At 47.5% G+C, this 18980-nt stretch overlaps 2 protein-coding genes across 4 annotated transcripts in view; one reads left to right on the top strand and one right to left on the bottom strand.

Moving 5' to 3' along the window:
• The window catches only part of fgf14 (fibroblast growth factor 14), a 135674-nt gene extending 129013 nt beyond the window's left edge, over positions 1-6661 (top strand). For both annotated transcript variants that reach the window (XM_029256849.1, XM_018742302.2), the window contains exons 4-5: positions 4001-4199; positions 6204-6661. In XM_029256849.1, the coding sequence (XP_029112682.1) occupies positions 4001-4199; positions 6204-6343 (339 nt within the window). In that variant the 3' untranslated portion in view covers positions 6344-6661. The remainder of the gene's footprint in view (positions 1-4000; positions 4200-6203) is intronic.
• Positions 6662-8371: 1710 nt separating this feature from the next.
• The window catches only part of itgbl1 (integrin, beta-like 1), a 60428-nt gene continuing 49819 nt past the window's right edge, over positions 8372-18980 (bottom strand). The window contains exons 9-11 of one of the 2 annotated variants that reach the window (XM_029256667.1): positions 17746-17892; positions 14711-14824; positions 8372-10492 (exon numbers count right to left, since the gene is read on the bottom strand). In XM_029256667.1, coding sequence (XP_029112500.1) covers positions 10404-10492; positions 14711-14824; positions 17746-17892 — 350 coding nt within the window. In that variant the 3' untranslated portion in view covers positions 8372-10403. Of the gene's footprint in view, positions 10493-14710; positions 14825-17745; positions 17893-18980 lie in introns of those variants that run through there. The other variant, XR_003798030.1, reaches the window with a different exon arrangement.

Here is an 18980-nt window from a genome sequence, read left to right as displayed (position 1 = left end):
GAGTTTGATGCTTCCGGTAAGCATACCGTAATGTGAGAGGCCCCCAGCAGGTTATGTGCACCTGGGGACCCTATTAGGGCAACTCAACAAGCTCAGGAAGGCATTTTCACTCACGCTAACCAGGCTTTGATTGCTGGATGCCTCCTGCTACTCGGAGGTCACGAATGGCTCGTTGAGTTGGATTCAGGACCTTTGCTTGGCAGCGCAGAACCGAGGGTGGGATTGATGTCCGCTCCGGCGCTCCCGATTTTCCTGCATTTAATCGAGGCTACCGGCGGGCTCTCCAACAATCTCAGGACCTCGTCTCTCTCGAACCAGGGACCGGTTGGCGCTCTGGCAGAGGCGTGGCCTATCGACGAACTATAACAGCTATTATTCCCGCTTCTGGGCGTGACCGGCGGCTCTCGTAAGTAATCTCAGAGGCTGAACAAGCAGTCTTAGGAAGACCTGACAGGAAGGTCCAAGAGATCGACTGTGAGGTGCGTGGGGTGGGGGGTTCATGCAGGAATCACGTCTGTGCCGAGCCCCCTCTTTTTGATTAATGCCCTGGGAGCGTCGTGATTAAGGTCAGTCGGTGAATTTCTTTGTCGTATAAAGAAGCGTTCAGTTGCCAGCTGCATTAATCTCTGCTACTTCCACTAAAGCTGCTTTGCATGAGCTGCTGATAATGATTAGCTACACAACTGCAGTGCCGAGAGCCCTAACTCCCCCCCCCCCCCCCCCCCCTTCACATGTAGGCCGTCGTTCAGGTCGGGGAGGATTCCGCACACATGTATAAACACGACTAGGGGATTAAATTAAAAATGAAGAAAATCTGAAGTGCATCACAAAAAGGGGTCTGTTTTATTTTTGTTGTTCAGCTCCAAGGATGATGAAGAATTGGGCAGTGGGGTCATTGTCAGCAGGTGGCGTAGTGGTTAGAACCATTGCCTTCCAACCAAAAGACCCATGTTCAAATCCTTGATTTGATACAGTAAAAATTACCATGCTGTATAAATGGCTAAATCATTGTATGATGTACATAATATTGTAAGTCACCTTCCGAAGTCTATCTATCCAATTAAGTCTCACCCTAAACAGGGTCAAGGTCAAGCAGACCCTATCCCTGAAGCATTGAGCACAAGGCTGGGGGGGTCCCCCTCAACAGGACACCAGTCCATAGTAGGGTAACCACCCACACTGCAGGCAGCTTTTAGCATCACCAATTCACCTGAACAGCATGTCTTTGGATGGAAACCAGAGCACCCAGAGAAAACCCACAGGGAGAACATGCAAACTCCACACAGACTGGCCAGGGATTAAACCTATGTTCTCTCACACCACCCAGGCACTGCAAGGCAGAAGCACTACATGTTGTACCGCTGTACCACCACTTTACAAAGTGTCAGACAAATTTAAAAATGGGGAGTTAATAAATGATAACAAACTCAGAATGATCAGCTCTTAATGAAGTCATACGATATGAACGCTCAATACTCGCCTCGCCTTTCGAGAACTACTGAGGATCATCTGTTTTTTGTGCTTTGTGCAGCCAGGGAGATCAGACTGGGGGAGGGTGTACGGTGGAGGCGGCGAGTCGTTTTTCAAGCCCGAATTGCGGATCGACTGCCGTGTGACAATCCTACCCCCACCCCCACCTGGGCTTTCCCGGCGACAGCGGGGAGCAGCGGCGGTAATAACCCTCCTCCAGCTGATGAGAGAGAGGAGCCGTTTCTTCAAGGCGCCTGCACTGAGTGGCTGACAAAGCCTTAAAGATGTGTCTTGGGCAGAGGGAGACGTTGCGGCTCAGCGCTCACTTGAGAGAGAACAGCGCGCACGTCGGGAGGGCACAGGGAGTCTCTCTTACTTTGTTTACTGCGTGATTGCCACTTACTCCACACTGTGGTGCTTCATGCTTTACTAAGCATCTTATTTCTGCCCATATGCAGTATCTCCATATTTCTCCTCCTGCACATCTCTTTCCCCATAGCAGCCAGTGCGCTGGCACAGCGAGTAGCGCTGGTGCCTCACAGCTCCTGGACTGCGGGATCGGACGTGGGTTCGAGTCGGGCTTGGCGTACGTGCAGTTTGCGTGTCCTTCGGGTGCTCTGGTTTCCTCCCACATTCCAAACATGTGTTACCTGTGGCTCTAAATTGCCTGGAGCGTGTGAATATGTGTGTGTGGAGTTGTCTCTAATGGATTGGTGTACCGTGTGTCACATCTTATTGCTGCCAGGATAGGCTCCGGACCACAGCGACCCGACGCTGGACACGCTGTTACTTATTGTGTGGTCTCTTTCTCCAAAATTCTTCTCTTAGGACATAGAAAATACACAGAAAACATGTTGTGTTCTTTGTGTTTGACGTGTACAGTTAAATTCGGTACGGACAGCAGGTGGTGTAGTTGTTATAGCTGCCGCCTTGCGCTTGAATGGCTGGGGTTCAAATCCCTACTCTAGTACCCCTGGTCAAGGCGTTTACCCTGGATCGCTCCAGTACAAATTACCCTGCTGTGTAAATGGGTAAATCACTGCAAGCCACTCTGAGGAGAAGCATCTGAGGAATAAATGTAATAAATGCGGTAAATGTAATTCCTTGTGCACAAGGACCGAGACCACATCCTGATGGGAACGTGCACTGCGGTCGGCGCACAGGCTGAATGTGGCCTTTTGAGGAGTACATTATAACGGAGCGTCTGGAACAAAGGAGACGGTGTAGGAGGGCTACATGTTAACAATCAGCGCCGCTCAGGAGGAACCCGCTGCCTGTGGCTTCAAGTGCTACTTTCACACTCGAAATCAGGGTTAAAGTGACGGGCCGACTCGGCACGAGGTGACGTCCCATTTGAGCCGTCGAGGCCATTATTCCCTCAGCATGCTGAAATCAGACATCGTTATGGCCGAGCACGTCCACACACCCCCCGCCAACATCCGGCACCCCTCTGAACATCCGCCTGCTGGTCAGCTTCGGGGCAGAGAAACTGTCCTCCCATGGGAGGGAAAAAAATGAACCCTATCAGTTCATCAGACAGCATCGTTGCACTCTATACCAGAACTTCCAAGAAATCCAGAGGAAGAAATGAGGCCGTTTCATCTAAGTGGTAAAAATGCAGGCTGTCAGAATGTCTCTTATGAATACCTACCGCTTTCAGGCACTCTCGGTGTGTGGGGCGGGCTTCGGCCTCTGCGGCTGCTCTCACCGCATATAGGAGGTGCAGATATGACTAACAAAAAGGCCTGCGGTTGAATGCCAGCGGACGTGGCTCTTGTGGGAGTGCTGTATATGTTCAAGGTGTGGCCTGTACTGAGAGTTGCAGATGATTCTTACGAGAGGGATAGTTGGTCTGTCCAGCACCCATTACACGAGTGGCTGCATATAGAACTGAAGGAAACACAAAGGTGGTCATGACAGATGGTGCGATGGAAGTTTATGGAGCAATCAAGAGAGAAATGCGTTTGAAGATGGATTTTGAGACTTTTCTTGAAAAGTGGAAGGGATTCAGCAACTCTGAGGGAAAGAGGGAACTCATTCTACCACATCAGAGCCAAAATCGAGAAACCAGCGAGAAGGACCACCAAGTGGCCAGAGGTGGAGGAGCATTGTGGTCTTGTCAACGTGCGGGTAGTGATGAGGTCCTCTAGCTATTGGAGAGCATATCCTTTGAGTGTCTTGCAGGCCGTAACTAGAGGGCTCAACTCCGTTCAGGTAGCTACAGATGAGGAGGGAAAATACACTTTGGCAGGTCAAACACACTCTGTGTTCTGGATCAGCTGAAGAGTCTTGATGGTGGAGCCAGAAAGATCATAAAGGAAGAGACCCACAGTAGTCTGGACAGGGATTATGAGACGTTGCCGTGTTTTTATGATAAGCTCCAGAGAACGAGTCCAATGCATGGATTATTATGTAAAGATGATTTATGAAGTTAGCTGAATATCTGTTAACCCTGCGGGAACTCCAAAGACAAAGGGCACTTCTACGTTTCAGGCGCGGCCATTCACTGGCGTGTTCTTGTGTCCTGCAGGAACTCTTTACGGCCGAGTGCAAGTTCAAGGAGTCCGTGTTTGAGAACTACTACGTGATCTACTCATCCATGCTGTACCGCCAGCAGGAGTCGGGCCGAGCCTGGTTCCTGGGCCTCAATAAGGAGGGCCAGGCCATGAAGGGGAACCGCGTGAAGAAAACCAAACCTGCTGCTCACTTCCTGCCCAAGCCATTAGAAGGTATGGTGCTTCTTCCCTCCAACAGATCACACACACACACACACACACAAACAGACACACACACCGTACAGAGTCGGTCACACGCGTTACATCCTAAACATTCTTGAATATGCACGGTATAAAATAGAGTATTTCAGAAAAAGACAATGTTATATTATATATTATAAACATCCAAAATCACATCTCCAACAATGTAAATGTGATATGATGGTCAAGCTGCAACGACAGATGTGTTACAGAACATCCCCCTTGAGTCTCATTGCCCAAATGTACTTGTAGAGCATCACTCAAGGGCCACACCCATTGATTAGTTACATGTTACATCTTTATTCATTTAGTGGATGTTTTCCTATGAAGCACCTTACAGTGGTTTACTCATCTATACGGATAAGGGTAATTTTTACTGCATCAGTTCAGGCCGAGTACCCTGATCAAGGGCATTGCAGCAGAAGCTGGGATTCGAACCTGACTCCTTCAGGCTCTAACTGCTATGCCACCTGCTATGATCACGCAGTGTTGTGCAGCTCCCTGCCGCAGTGTAAGTTACAGAAGTCTTCTCCATGACACGTAATTCGTAATGATCTCCGGATACATAATTCAAAGGTGCAGTTTGGAAGCGGCGATAAAACGCTCTCGTCTGTGCGAACGTGAACCGCTGACAGCTCGCGTCACGGCCGTAGACGGAAACACGTCACACTCCTCGAGCTTAGTCTGATCACCAGGGCTGCACAACATGTCATTACCACGAAAAGGCTTTATTTCCAGGCTTGTCTTGGGGAAGACTTGCTTTACACTGAGACTTCAGAGTGGAAGGTACATGGGCTGCTCAGCTTATGAACATAATAATTGTCCAAGAAATATGCTCGACATTTCTCGTCTAGTTACCAATCGCCGACACCACACATGTCACGGTGGCGGACTGACAGGAGACAGACGGGTAGGTCGTGGACCCAATTGCGGGTTGGTTTTAATGCGTAGCAGGTTCGAAGGGCGGGGCAAGATCACAGTCGGGGACAAGCGAAGGTCATAACAAGGGCAAGACAAACAGGCGATGGTCAGGAATCAGGAACAGGAGTCGTAGGCACGGGGCAAGAAATCACTGAAACTGCAAAAGCACGAGGGCGTTTGCAAGAATCCGCGTCGCGGTGTGGACTCGGAGCTCTTATATCCCGGGGGTTCTCAAATAGCCGCAGGTGTTGCCGCTCCGCTCGTTCCCGGGGGCGTGACAACACACATGCTGTAAACACTGCGGAATGCGACCCGCACTCTTATTCTGTTCAAGTACGTTTTGCTGCCAACTACTGGCTGGCCGTGTGACTGCAGGCCATTTTCATTCTGTAACAAACTACAGGCGGTCCTCGATTTAAGATGGGGTTACATTTCGCAAAACCCATCATAAGTCGAAAATATCGTAAGTCAGGAATGCATTTAATACACCCAATACACACCTCTGCGTGACAGACTGGGAGATGCGGATCGCTGCCGCTGCCCAGCAATGCGAGAGAGCATCGCACCGCATATCGCTTGCCCGGGAAAAAAAAATGAAAATTCGAAGTACGGTTTGTACTGAATGTCTATCGCCAGCTCACCATCGTGAAGCTGAAAAAATCGTAAGTCGAACGATCGTAAATCGGGGACCGCCTGCGATGAAGAAGTGAGACATTGCGACCAAAGAAAACTGCAGAATAAACGTCTGTATTTTCCAAAATTTGAAGCCCGAGTGTTTGTAACACGGGAGCTAGTATGTTACCGTATTCTTCCTCGACATACAGCCGCACTTTAGCTAAAGACGGTTTTTCTAAAATTGTCGGCTGATGCCGCAGTGGTGTCGAGCTGAAAAATCGGTTTACTGCTGTAAAACGTATTGTCCCGCAGACCAGCGGCTTGAGTTGTTATGTGTCTAAACCGATACGTGACGGTGCGGCGGAGGGCAGATGCCATGGCTGTTCCCCGAGTGCTGCTCGGTGCAGTTTTTAACCGTCATTTTCCTCCCCTCCCCCGCAGTTGCCATGTACAGAGAGCCATCTTTGCACGATGTCGGAGAAACGGTCCCGAAGGCAGGAGTTCCTCCCAGCAAAAGCACAAGCGAGCCGGCGGTGATGAACGGCGGCAAACCCGTCAGCAAGCCCGCCAAGGCCACATAGCCGGGCGCCGCAGCTTTGACGCGGCGACTCGGAGGGGTCCGCCCCCGACGGACCGGGACTCGCGCCGGGACTCGGACTCCCTCCCCGTCTGCGGATCAGGTCCAGGCAAGTCTCCCCGTTCAGCCCTTTTTTCCGCAACGCCTCGCCGCCAGCGGACTGTCCCCGAGTCGCGGACGAGGACGGCGCGCGCGGAACGCCCCACCGCATACGGAATGCCTTCTTAACACCTCTCCTCTACGTGTGACAATCCATGGGAATGATGTATGTCGCAGCCACACGTGGGCCCTTGCCTGTTTACCCATAGTTCCCCCATCTGAGACCCGCTGCAGCAGAGTCCATATTATTGAGATATATTTTCTATACCACGGTACACCAGCTACGCTCTGGGTAAGATGCTGTAAAGATACAGAATAGAGGAGAAAAAAAGGACTGCGATCCACAGTTTTATACGAGTACGTTCTCTTTCTCTTCCTTCTTTCTATCGCTCTTCTCTCTGTCTGTTTGTCGGGAAACTTTAGAATTTTTTGCAGTGGCTATGTGTGATTTTCTAATACACGCAAACAGGCACACGCACGTGCCCACGCGCACACACACACACACATACATACACGCACACACACACACACACACACACACACAAACACACATACAAACGTGAGCGCGGACGGATGTCGACACAAGACTACCGGGTTCCAGGGAAGCGTGCCGGATGACGGGAGAGGAGCGGAGCACCCGCGGCCCACGCCCGCCAACACCACGACTTTCTCTCAGAATCACCGTTGATTTCTTTCAACGCTCCGATTTAAATAAAGAAAAGAGAAAGACGCCGAAGGCCGGCGGATCGCCCTCGAGGTTTGCACCGGTGACCCGGGGCGCTCGCGACTCCTGGCTCTTTACGAGCAGTGTATACATATCACGCTGCGGATCCTCCCGCCGGCCCACCCGCGCGGCGACGCCGGCCCTTCCCTCCGCGCAGGGAACCGAATTGCGTCTCCTTTAGTCTCCGTTTCAGAGCGAGGGCTCTAGGAATATCTTTAGGCCTTGTAGGTCCATCGGCGATCCAGGCCCGTTCGTGGCGCCACGAGTTCTCCGAACCCAAGGGGACGGCCCGGTGGCGACCACTTGCGCGACATCCGCTCCGGTGGGTGCGCGAGAGGGCGAAACGGCTGGATGCGCGAGGACGCCGCCGCCGCGGCTGGCCACGCCCCCTTCGCTGTTGAGCCACGCATGGGCGAAAGGTCAGTCTTGAGTTAACTCTTCTTGCAGATGCAGTGCAAGAGACAGCTTCAGTTGCGTTTTCACTGTATAGAAATTAAAGACAAAAAGTGATTTTTTTAAGAGGAATAGATATTACTATATATATATATACATATATACATACATATGTATATGTATGTATGCATATATATATAATATATAAAATATACGAGAGGATTTTTACCTAGCTCAGCATGCAGAGTCCAGTACTACTCATATTGGCCTGTCACGTGTGTGTTCAGACCTCTAACCCAGCATGCAAAAACTCGTACCCAGTCAGTGCTGGGTTCAAGGTGCCTCGCCATCCGTCCGCATCCGGGAGGAGCCGAGTAGCATTTCCAGCTGAGAGACGCCCCGGACATCTCTTGGGTCCGCTCGCAGAGATCGGTCCTTCTCCAACCAAAGTGTCCGAACCCTTCGCTCTAAAGCTAATTCAGCGACAGTAATAATGAATAGTCAACAGAGCCTGTAATATTGACCATATTTTCTTTATTTTCACCGTGACTGCAGTTTCACTTCTTCAGAGAGAAAAAAAAAAATCTTGATTTGTTTTTTGGCCTTTTGAATAATCTCCGACAGCTCGGTTAGACTCCGTTTTGGTCTACGCCGTGTTTCATTCTGACGCAGACACCTAAAATACGGTATTTCAACCGCTGTGTCACCTGCACGTGTTTACGCAACGGACCAAAGTGTGAAATCGTACGAAAAGGGAATCTCATTATCTGTCACCATAATTTCAAATTCACGTGTGGTTCTGAATAAGCACCGTAACAAAGTGACGCACAGGAATTCCGAAGAAGGATCTCGCTGCGCTTAACGTTACGTTCAGAATCCCCACGGGGACATGTTATCGGCGACCATCCGGGCGAACGGGCAGATTTGATACAACACTCGTCTCACTTTAACATTTTAACAATTTTACCAAAAAAACGAGTTAAAACATTGCTAACGTGGACTGAATCTATGCTGCTGAATTGCAAATATATTCCGAAATTAATTTCGACAATTCCAACGTCTAGCTAGTTTTTCTTTAGGAGACACAGAAGCACATTATCCAGAGGTCAGTACTTGTGTGCACAGAGCTACACCGTAACACCGCACACAAACGCAGCGTAACGCTTTATTGATATTTCGGGCTGGTGTCCCATATCCTCAGAAAACAAACCGTGGATTCGTCACCGACGATCAGATGGTAAACTCCTACATGCTGGGCTAGTCTCGCCCTGCAAACCAGTTGACTGGTTTCAACGAAGGCTCGATTTATTTTTGTAAATGCCTGTCGTGTAAATTTCTATCTCATTTCTCGCTGCCGTTTTATTTCGTCTCCTCCCTCGTCCTATACGGGTTGAGCGCGATGGCGTTCCATACCTACGAGCGCTTGTGTACCAGCTGTTCCTTTCGCTCCTTCCCCTCCCCGCCGTGTCGAATCGCAGCAGAAGGGCAGGCCTTTGTCCTGCGCTCCGGTTCCCCACTTTAATTTGCACGTCATCTCATCCGTTGCATGGGGAAGAGGACGGCGTTCAAGAACCGCATGTAGTAGGTCACGTGTATCGAGAACTGTTGGCTATGTACCGCTACCTTTACATACATATATGCAAAGAGTTTGTCTGCACTGTACAGTTTGTGTTTTGTCCATTGTACACACAGATACGACGTACGAGTAAAACGTTCACATAAAGGCGTACTGTAATGTCAGCAACAAACTTAATGCAATACAAAGTGCAGTATATTATTGCACGAGACACGAGGAGGGTTTAAAGGACACAGATGTCAACTTGCACCGAAAAGTGGCGGCAAAAGTGGAACCGTTTTTTTTTTTCCCTGGAGTGTTTGTTTAATTGCTTTCTTACTGTCAAAAGTCTCCTTTTTTGAGGATAAATTAGTCTGTATTGTGTCAGTGATACCCATACTCAAGGTCCGGTTCGTCCCTCTTTATCAGTGATGCTCATTATGGTCCAGTATGAAACCTTCAAAAATGATGAAGAATTCTTTCCCCACATGTTCACCTCAATGAACAGAACATTGTGCGGTAGGAAGAGCTGAAAACTCACCGCTGAGGAGTCAAAACGTACCTGACGGTATTTTGACGGCCTCTTAATTCGGCTACGATGTTTTAAATATTGGCTAAAGTTCGTTTAACGGCATACACCTTTACAGATATCACTTTTTTGAGTTCCTTTGATTTCAGCTGTCTAGAAAAGTTTAAGACTAGTGCTCTTTTGTCATTTTCATGTTGTGCCATGAGGTACATTAATTATTATTATTATTAAAAAAACTGGATGCAGCACTTTAGTTGTTTTTATAAAACCCTTATATAACAAAGGACATTTGGCCAAAATATACAATGGAAAATCACTAACACTCAGTACAGAGCAACACAACATCTAAGTAACGATCTTGGTAATAAAGCATTTTGTTTTCTCTTCCATTGTTTGGATTTTGTTACTGTACTTGCATCTTAAACTGTGTGGCTTTACAGAATATGTAAGCTTTTCTATATAAACAATTTTCATACATATAGTTGTACTGGAATCATATAAAGGTTACAAGTTCATGTGTCTACAAAGAAAAACTGCTTTTGCTTCCACAGTTGTTTTACTTGCATACAACAATATAGTTTTAATAAAGATAATTTGTAACCAGTAAAATGAATGCTGTTATACAAGTGATATGCAGAAATCTGAATGAAGAATTATATCCAAGTTCCGAGTTGTTTCTCTTTTCTCCTCTGAATGGTATTGTATGCTGTCTGTCGCTCGCCGTTCGTCAACAGCACAGTCCTGCTGGAGGTGTTCCCCAGGTCTCAGTTCTCGGATCCCACCCAAATTTCGCAGGCATTCCCGGTCCATCCTTCCCAGCAGTCGCAGTTGCCACAGTTGCACCAGCCATTCCCTGCCGGGAGAGGGACGAGAGGGTGGAAATTCAGTTTACGGACCCGGCCCGTCCTCCTGACCTTTCCCACAGCTTCACACCGTTACCGTTCCCACAGATAGCAGTGTCACAGTAGCTGTACATGTCAATAACAAGTCAGCCCGAGCTCTCCCGGTCAACACGGTAACGTCTGATTTACACGAGCGTTGCGTTTAAATGAACTCTCATAGCAGATCTAACGCCAGCATTTTTACTATTTCTGGTGCAGCCTTTGGAGCCATGAATCATGTTTGGAAACCTTCAAGTGGATTTAAATGCATGCTCATTCCTTCATTTCTTCTCCACCGCCAAAACACAGTTGCCAGTTTCACTACCAATGAATTCCATTTCCGACAGGGAGGGAGAAAACATTATCTCTCTGAGTGTATTACACAATATGAAATATCTGCCAACGTGGTATTCAGTTTTATCAACACATCTCACAGACCTAACAATACAATCTCGCACGCTGTTAAAAGACAATATGTCGAGATTCATTCCGAAGGGCCGTTATGTCGGCAATCTGCCTCTGTGGGCGGAATCTGACCCGGTGACTTTGCCGCGTCAATGGGAGCGGTGCGGATAATGCGTGTTATTTTTGGCTTTTCCCTGCAGCGACGGAGGCCGCTTGGCCGGGGTTGGCGCGACACTTGTCTGCCAGTCTACATTCCTCCTAGGAGTCTTGGCACGGCCAGGACTTACCACTTCTTTGTGGAAATTCACTTCTCTTAGGGAGGGGTGGGTGCACCGAGTGAGTGGCGTGCTACTGCTGCGTGCTCCACAGCAGAGTTCTGCACGTAACTGGCAGCGCCACATTTAGTTTATTTCTTAAACCACGGCCACAGCCCAAACAAACTTTTTTCTGTTTTGGTGCCGAAACATAATTCTGCTACTATTTCAAGGCTGTTTAACAGATTCACTTCAATATTGTTTGAAAAATGAACATAATTTCAATTTTAGTGAGATAATGTAAATGAACCATATTTTACTATAACAGGCACATCACCCCACTATGATAAAACATCCTACATAAAACTGGCAACCTTAAAATGCATATCACCAAGCTGCCACTTTTCCGTGTGTAAATGTGTATGTGTGTGTGTGTGTGTGCGTGTATGCAGTATATATACATATATATATATATATATATATATAAAATATAACTTTCCTCCCAAGCAAATTTCCCAGATGATTGAAAATGTAGGAAAGTGTTCATCCTCATAAACCTGTGCAGTGTGTCACACAGGCCACGCCCACAAGGCTGGGTCTCAGGCCTCTGAGTGGCAGGATGATGGGAATTTAATCAAAATTTGAGTTCTAATGAGAAATCATATCTGTCCCCTGCATGTGCAGAGAATACAAAGCGTGTTAGACGCTGACAGCTGGGAAAGGTAGATTCCCCTGAGAGCCTCCTGTCTCCTGCTAATAAACTCTTTTCGGTGTAAAAAGTTTAAAAGCATCTCTGCTTCAAATGAGGAAAAAGGAATCACATGCTTTTTAAAGATAAAAAAGACTTCTGAGATTGTTTTATAGTCACGTCTGAAACAAAGGTAGGTATATTTCATCATGATAAAAGTAGAGTTAAAAAAAAAAGAAAAACTCCTGGGTGTTTTATATGAATTTTAAAGATACACACAAATCAAAATTTTTGAATTTATTAAGTCTACTCAAGCTTTAAAGAAGTCCACCCTCACACTGGGATATAACTACATACAACTTTGAATTTTATGTGTCAGTTGAGGTTCTTTACCCCGACAAAGCTGGTAACCGTGTGGCTTTTTTGTTATTGGACGTCATTAATAATTTGCCTTACACCTTCGACGATGACTACAACCTCCTTTTACCGCAACGTCAATTCACCCCGAATTACTTCACCAACAATAGCCTGCTGTGAGTCACCTTGAATAAAGGCTTCAAGTAAATGAAGGTTAATCACAGTAACAATAATGACTTGCATGCCTGCTTTTTAATTTACCACATTGCACTTTATCTTGAGGTGGAGAAAAAGGTATTTTCAACATCCAGGGGTGGGCAGCTGAGCCCCTTGGCTAAATAAAAGTCCCTGCATCGACGGCAGACCACTGTGGTCTCCTTGATGCCATCCTGACAAAGTTGTGGCTTTTTCGATGGAGAAGATGAGGATGATGGTGAAGATGAGGGTTCCATCGGGAGGCGGCTGTCAATCAGCCGGATGACGAGTCGGTTCCCGGTGGAAGGGACCACAGTCTGGCGGATAGAGCTCCCGCTGTTCCGGGCAGCCGGGTGCAATCGCCACGGCTCCCGTAGCGTCGGCTACAAGCTGTTGAGTTGTTGAGCCTGTCACCCTCCCACTGTTACCCAGGCCTGGCGTCCTCTGTAATTAGTAGGGCCCCACGTGCTGACCCGCCGCTACCAGCGCTCGGATCTGTCAGCCGTGCTAATTTAGCAGAACAAATTTAAGAGCAATTATAGGGCGGCGCAAACTCACCCAACTGTCAAACTTATAAAAAAAAGTCTTCATATCTCACTTACACTGGTTCTACTTATTTATGTACTCTGGTGCAACCCAGTCGGATTTGGACCTCTTCTGGGGTATTTAGTTATTTATGTTTTTCGTTATACAGGGGTGCGGGGGGTGCGGGGGGTGACACCATCAGAGGGGGTGACACCAGAATGACTGTCTATATGTATTATTTTATATAAAAATAAGGGGGGCGTGGTGGCGCAGTGGGTTGGACCAGGTCCTGCTCTCCGGCGGGTCTGGGGTTCGAGTCCCGCTTGGGGTGCCTTGCGACGGACTGGCGTCCCGTCCTGGGTGTGTCCCCTCACCCTCTGGCCTTACGCCCTGTGTTGCCGGGTAGGCTCCGGTTCCCCGTGACCCCCTATGAGACAAGCGGTTCTGAAAATGTGTGTGTGTGTGTGTGTGTGTGTATAAAAATATCCCTGTACTTAGTTATAAGAACAAAAACATTTTTCGTAGTAAAGCCCGGTTTACATGTATCAATATACCTACAAACCTAAAATTCTACGCTCACGTACTTTTTGAAACTTCCACTGCACTTTGCCCAGAGCTCTCATTATTACCCAATCACAGTGATGCTTCGAATCACGTGGTTTCATCCGCACACGCTACAAAATCGGCGCGCTGTTGTTTTCCTCGCCGCTGCTGTTTTTATAGGCACTGATTTTGTCACATTTTCTGCTGTTTTAGCTACAGTATTGTGGTAATTAGTATTCGCGAACCTATATCAATAATGTTAAAATACACATAATTTTGATGTAGTTCTTAACGTTTTTACTTGGAATTCTATTGTTTTCTTACCGAAATTTCACTTTTACCACATGGAACTATGTAAATGTAAATACATTTAGGCTGTGCGTGTGATATCGTAATTTAAAGGTGTAATTTTTATTCTGCCAGTTGTTTATGTCGCTGCTACTGCCATTACAGTCAGTGATATAGGGGAATTACGATTTATAAGTAACATTAGTACAAAAACATTACTATACATTCTGTATGGCAGGAGGACCATGTGGGGGGGGGGGTTGACACCAACCTTAGTGACGCCACAGTTTGAATCCACTATCAATTATTGTGTACAGAAATTTCACTCTGCAATAATCACACGACCGCACACTATTGTTTTCCGCGAACGCTAAATATTTCGCAATTCGTATTCCTTCATCCTTGCCGACAAACACTTGCCCCATTACACTGGAAATGTTCTTAGCATAACTGAGAAAACTGTAAGGGAAACAAATTCTATTTTTTATTACGCATCCACTAATAAAAAACTTCTCTGTCAAACGTTACAAATATAAGTATAATCATACTCAAGCACACTGTCCATTTTAGAATATGTCCAACGCATTAATATTTCAATGACTTATATTCAGCAAACGTGACTCCCAGCTTTTGTTTTTCCATGGGTTAATGAAGTCTTCCTGCCGGACACACAGGATCTTAATAATTTATCGAACGACACCGGAAACAGTATAAAATGTCACAATGTCCCGCAGTCAGCATTTTTTAAAACTGACCTCCAGACCTGGTCTTTCTTGGTGCCGGACAGCGAAGACTAACCTGATGACCTTAACTTGTACGAAATGGGATTGTCTTGAACCCACCTTTACAAAGTAACGCACACGCAACGGTATTTTATTACGTATCTACAATATGCGCTATATGGGATGGTACAGGAATGGTATATGAGCAGGTACCTGTGCAGATGAGGCCGTCGTGCTTGTCGCAGTCTCTGTCGTCACACTCGCAGAACTCTCCGGAAACGTACCACTCCTGAGGGGAGCAGATGCACTTCCCGCAGTGGCAGGATCCTGGAAAAAGAAGCGAGCTCTGCTTACTCCCGGACACCTAGTTAAGGGCTATTAAACGCTTTAATAACCCGTCACGCTACGTTCAAAAAGATAATACTCCACACGATATTGAACTTCTTTAAGGGGATATCCTGGTTTTGGGGACCACGTAGAGACTGCGTTCGCTGCTTTCAAAGGGAAATTCTGCACTGGAAACACACTGGATACACAGTACGTTCTGTGTTCATTACCTTTTAAGAATGAATTCTGCCATTGCTTTGTTTGTAATTATAATTATTTAAAATAAGGGAATAGTTTCTGGAATCCAGGAAATATAGAGATGATGTAGCGACAGATGAACGGGCCCATTAGTCTGGTTTGACAGGTCTGTCTGAAGTTGCATGAAGAGACTTACAGTAACGTGAATAAATTCGGACGCGGCCTTCATTGTTACCTTAAATATCCATATGTGAGATTGTCATGTTTTTTCACTGTGAGAAGAGCAGAAAAGCAATTCCTGGTATATGCAGATGTAGTGCACAGCACAGTTACCCATAGCTACCTTCACGGTCCTTTGCCTGCTTTCCGGTCTATGGAACAAAAGGGATTTCGCCACACTGCCAGTTCCTAAAATTCCTTTCAGTTATTAAATAGGGACAGCTAACAGCGCAGTGGTTACAGGCATTGCCCGAGGACCCAAAGGGTGATGAAGATTTGAATCCCAGCTGCAGTACCTCTGAGCAAGATACTCTCCCTAAAATTGCTCCAATGAAATGATTCAACTATATAAACTGATAAATATTTGTGAATAGATTAACAGTGTAAGTTGATTTGGAGAAAAGCATCCGCTAAATGAATATACACACACACACAATTTTCTGAACCGCTTGTCCCAGATGGGGTCGCGGGGAACCGGAGCCTACCCGGCAACTCAGGGCGTAAGGCCGGAGGGGGAGGGGACACACCCGGGACGGGACGCCAGTCCGCCGCAAGGCACCTCAAGCGGGACTCAAACCCCAGACCCACCGGAGAGCAGGACCCGGTCCAACCCACTGCGCCACTGCGCCACCGCGCCCCCCTGCTAAATGAATATATTTAAATACAATTAAGCTCTGATGTAACCATTGTTTAAGTGCCACATGCAGAAACTGGCAGTAAAAAGGACTTCCCTTCTGCTGCAAATAGCGCAGTCATCTATTTATACACACAGTGCTCTGCTTTTTCAAGAGCTGGTATAGCGGGTGGGGTATGACAGGTGTCACGTGACATGTGCGAGCAGTCGACATGATGACCTCTCACTGCTTCGTGGGTGGGGCTTTCAATGAACAGCTCCCATTATTATTTACTTATTTAGCTGGGGAGGGGGCGGTGGCGCAGCAGGTTTGGCCGGGTCTTGCTCCCTGGCGGGTCTGCGGCTCGAGTCCCGCTTGGGGTGCCTTGTGATGGACTGGCGTCCCGTCCCGGGTGTGTCCCCTCCCTCTCCAGCCTCATGCCCCTGTGTTGCCGGATTAGGCTCTGGCTCGCCGCGACCCCGCTTGGGACAGACGTTCAGTCAATGTGTGTGTGTGTGTGTCGCTCCAAGTCAACTTACAGTGTTACATTTGTACACTTAGCTACTTACAACGATTTGATGTATACAGACGGGTCATTTTTACTGCATCAATCCAACGGAAGTACCCTAGTACCTTCATCAAAATGCTACAGCAGGAGTCAGATCTGAACCCAAGGCAACGTCTCTAACCACTAAGCAACCAATCCCGTGGTTATTCTGCTGCAACGCCTGCGTCACTTAGGCGCAGTGTAGCATTGTACAGACCCGTGTAAAACACGAACATTCATTCCGGACTTCGCTCTGTGGTTTGTTTCTTTTGTGGACTGGTTTGGGGGGGGAGGGGGGGGTGGGGGTTGCGTTGTAACGGGCAGCTCACCACCTTTGAATTTCTCAGTACATGTCTTGCACTTTTTGTCCCTTATGAACCCTATGCTGAACCCAGCATAATAGAAACAGAAAAAAAGCGCAATAAAAAAAGTTAATTCATAATACATCAAGGCAAGTGAAGGCTTTCAAATTATATGCTTTATTCAATTACAGTGTACGTGCTGAAAGCTACTTGAGTGCAATCAGGCAAAATACCCATGAGTCACCGGTCCAAAGATTCCCGATTTAGGCTTTAATTCTCTAGGCTTTGGATTTCGTAACACTTCTTGCAGAAGGTACAATTCCTTTAGACATATATTGAAGCTGGTAACACTACAGAAAAAAACTGCATTTACAAAAGTCAAAATGGCACCAAGGCTGTTTCCTTTTACTGTATAAAAAGAGAGGTAGAAGAAAGGCTAAGGGATGTGGGATGTTTTTTCCAGCTCATGGTGAGCGCACGGTACGGCTGGAAGGCTATTGATCCAAAATCCACGTACAGCCTAAATAATAATACAGTAATAAAGCAGAGACTGGGACTGTAATTGATGGTGGCCCACAAAGGAACTACATATTGGATGATTTTGCTGTGATTCAGAATGTAACTGCAATGGTGATTTTTCTTTCATTTTTTTTTTTGTCTTTCATGGAGTGCCTCTTGCTTGACTGGACCACAAAAGGTCACATTTCTGTCAGGAGAAAATAAAGGGGGGCGCCCTTTCTCATACAGCTGCTGTCATTCACCGCAGCCTCGGAAGGACAGTTCTGCCATTTTTTTTCCCCCGACGCAACATGTTTCCAGACACCAGGCCAGATGGATTTCGCCTCTGGGGGCAAGAAGGCAAATTCACATTGCGGTGACCTTAACTTTTAGCACAGTCGAGAGGGATGGCTTTCAAACCCCGGGTACCGACAAGGACACAACAACAACCAAACGCAGTCGCTCGGAGCGGACGGACCTGCACGAATAGGTGACCAACGCGTGCGGAGATGAGCATGGGTGGGCGGGCTCGCGAACTCCTACCTTTCCCCGTGCACGCGACGCCGTCCGATGTCTCGCACAGGCTCTTGCTATCGGCGTCGCTCATGTTGCAGCTACGTGGGAACTGGCAGAGTCTCCCGAACCAGCCGTCGCCGCAGATGCATCGGCCGCAGGAGCAGAAGCCGTTGCCTGTGGGGAGAATTGGTGTTACTTGACCCTTACTCCACTGTTACTCCACATTTGCTCTGCCGTCCAGGCTCATGCTGGCTTTTCGAAGGAACGGCGCTGAGACCGGAGAGCCCAGCACAAGCCTCCCCTCTGCACCGCTCTTACGCCACAAGTCCTTCCCCCCCAAAAAAAACAGTCCTTCACCGTGGGTCTTGAACAACCCAGGTGATGAATGATTTCCGAAACCCTTGAAACTCAAGCCTGGGACGGCCGTCAATGGAACAGAGCCGGCTGGCGGCTTGCGGCTGGCGGCCGGCTCAGCGCTATTATCGCTCAATCAAAGGTCCCCGACACACGCCTCGATGGAAATCACACAGCGGAGAGCGGGCCCTCTACCGCCGTGCTCCTCCGCGCATTTCAAAGGAGCGGTTCTCACTGTACGGCCTCGCCTAAATGGGCACTTTTAAACAGAACTGATGAAGTGTCGTATGTTAAGGTTGAATGTTAAAATTGGCTTCCGCTTCAAGACTCCGGTTTCCATCGTTAAGAGCGTCAGTGGATCTGCTCTCTGACAGGTACAGGACTTGATTGCCTGTACCTACATGACCTGATCACCCGCTGCGTTCCGGCCAGACTGCTATGCTCCTCACCCTCTGGCCTCCTGGTGGTCCGATATACATGGGATCCAAAATCAGAAGCTCACGGGTTTTCCATTCTGGTTCCAGTGTGGTGGAATGAACTCTGTCTCTCAGAGCTGCTGAATCCCCATCAACATTCAAGAAGGGTCTCTTTCAGACCCTCTTGTCTCGCGATCTCCTACCTGCACCAGAAAGTTTAATTAAATTATATTATTATTTTTAAAAAATTAACTCCTAATTAATTCTGTATGCAGCTATGTGGATAATCCTGGTATTGGACTAATAGACTGAACCTCAGGAATTGCGTGTCTGTACCAACACACTCTGGCCCGGGTTATTGGCCCGGTAAATCTGCGCTTTCTGAAGGACTCACGAATAGAGCTCATGTTTAATATGGACAATTGTAAACCTGCCAGGAGGCCAGTGGTAAATATTGATTGTCATGCAAAGAAGCAGAGAATGTAAATGTTT

The sequence above is a fragment of the Scleropages formosus genome, chromosome 12 (assembly GCF_900964775.1).
Source record: "Scleropages formosus chromosome 12, fSclFor1.1, whole genome shotgun sequence".
Classification (NCBI taxonomy): domain Eukaryota; kingdom Metazoa; phylum Chordata; class Actinopteri; order Osteoglossiformes; family Osteoglossidae; genus Scleropages; species Scleropages formosus.
This window is presented reverse-complemented; position numbering and strand designations above follow the sequence as displayed.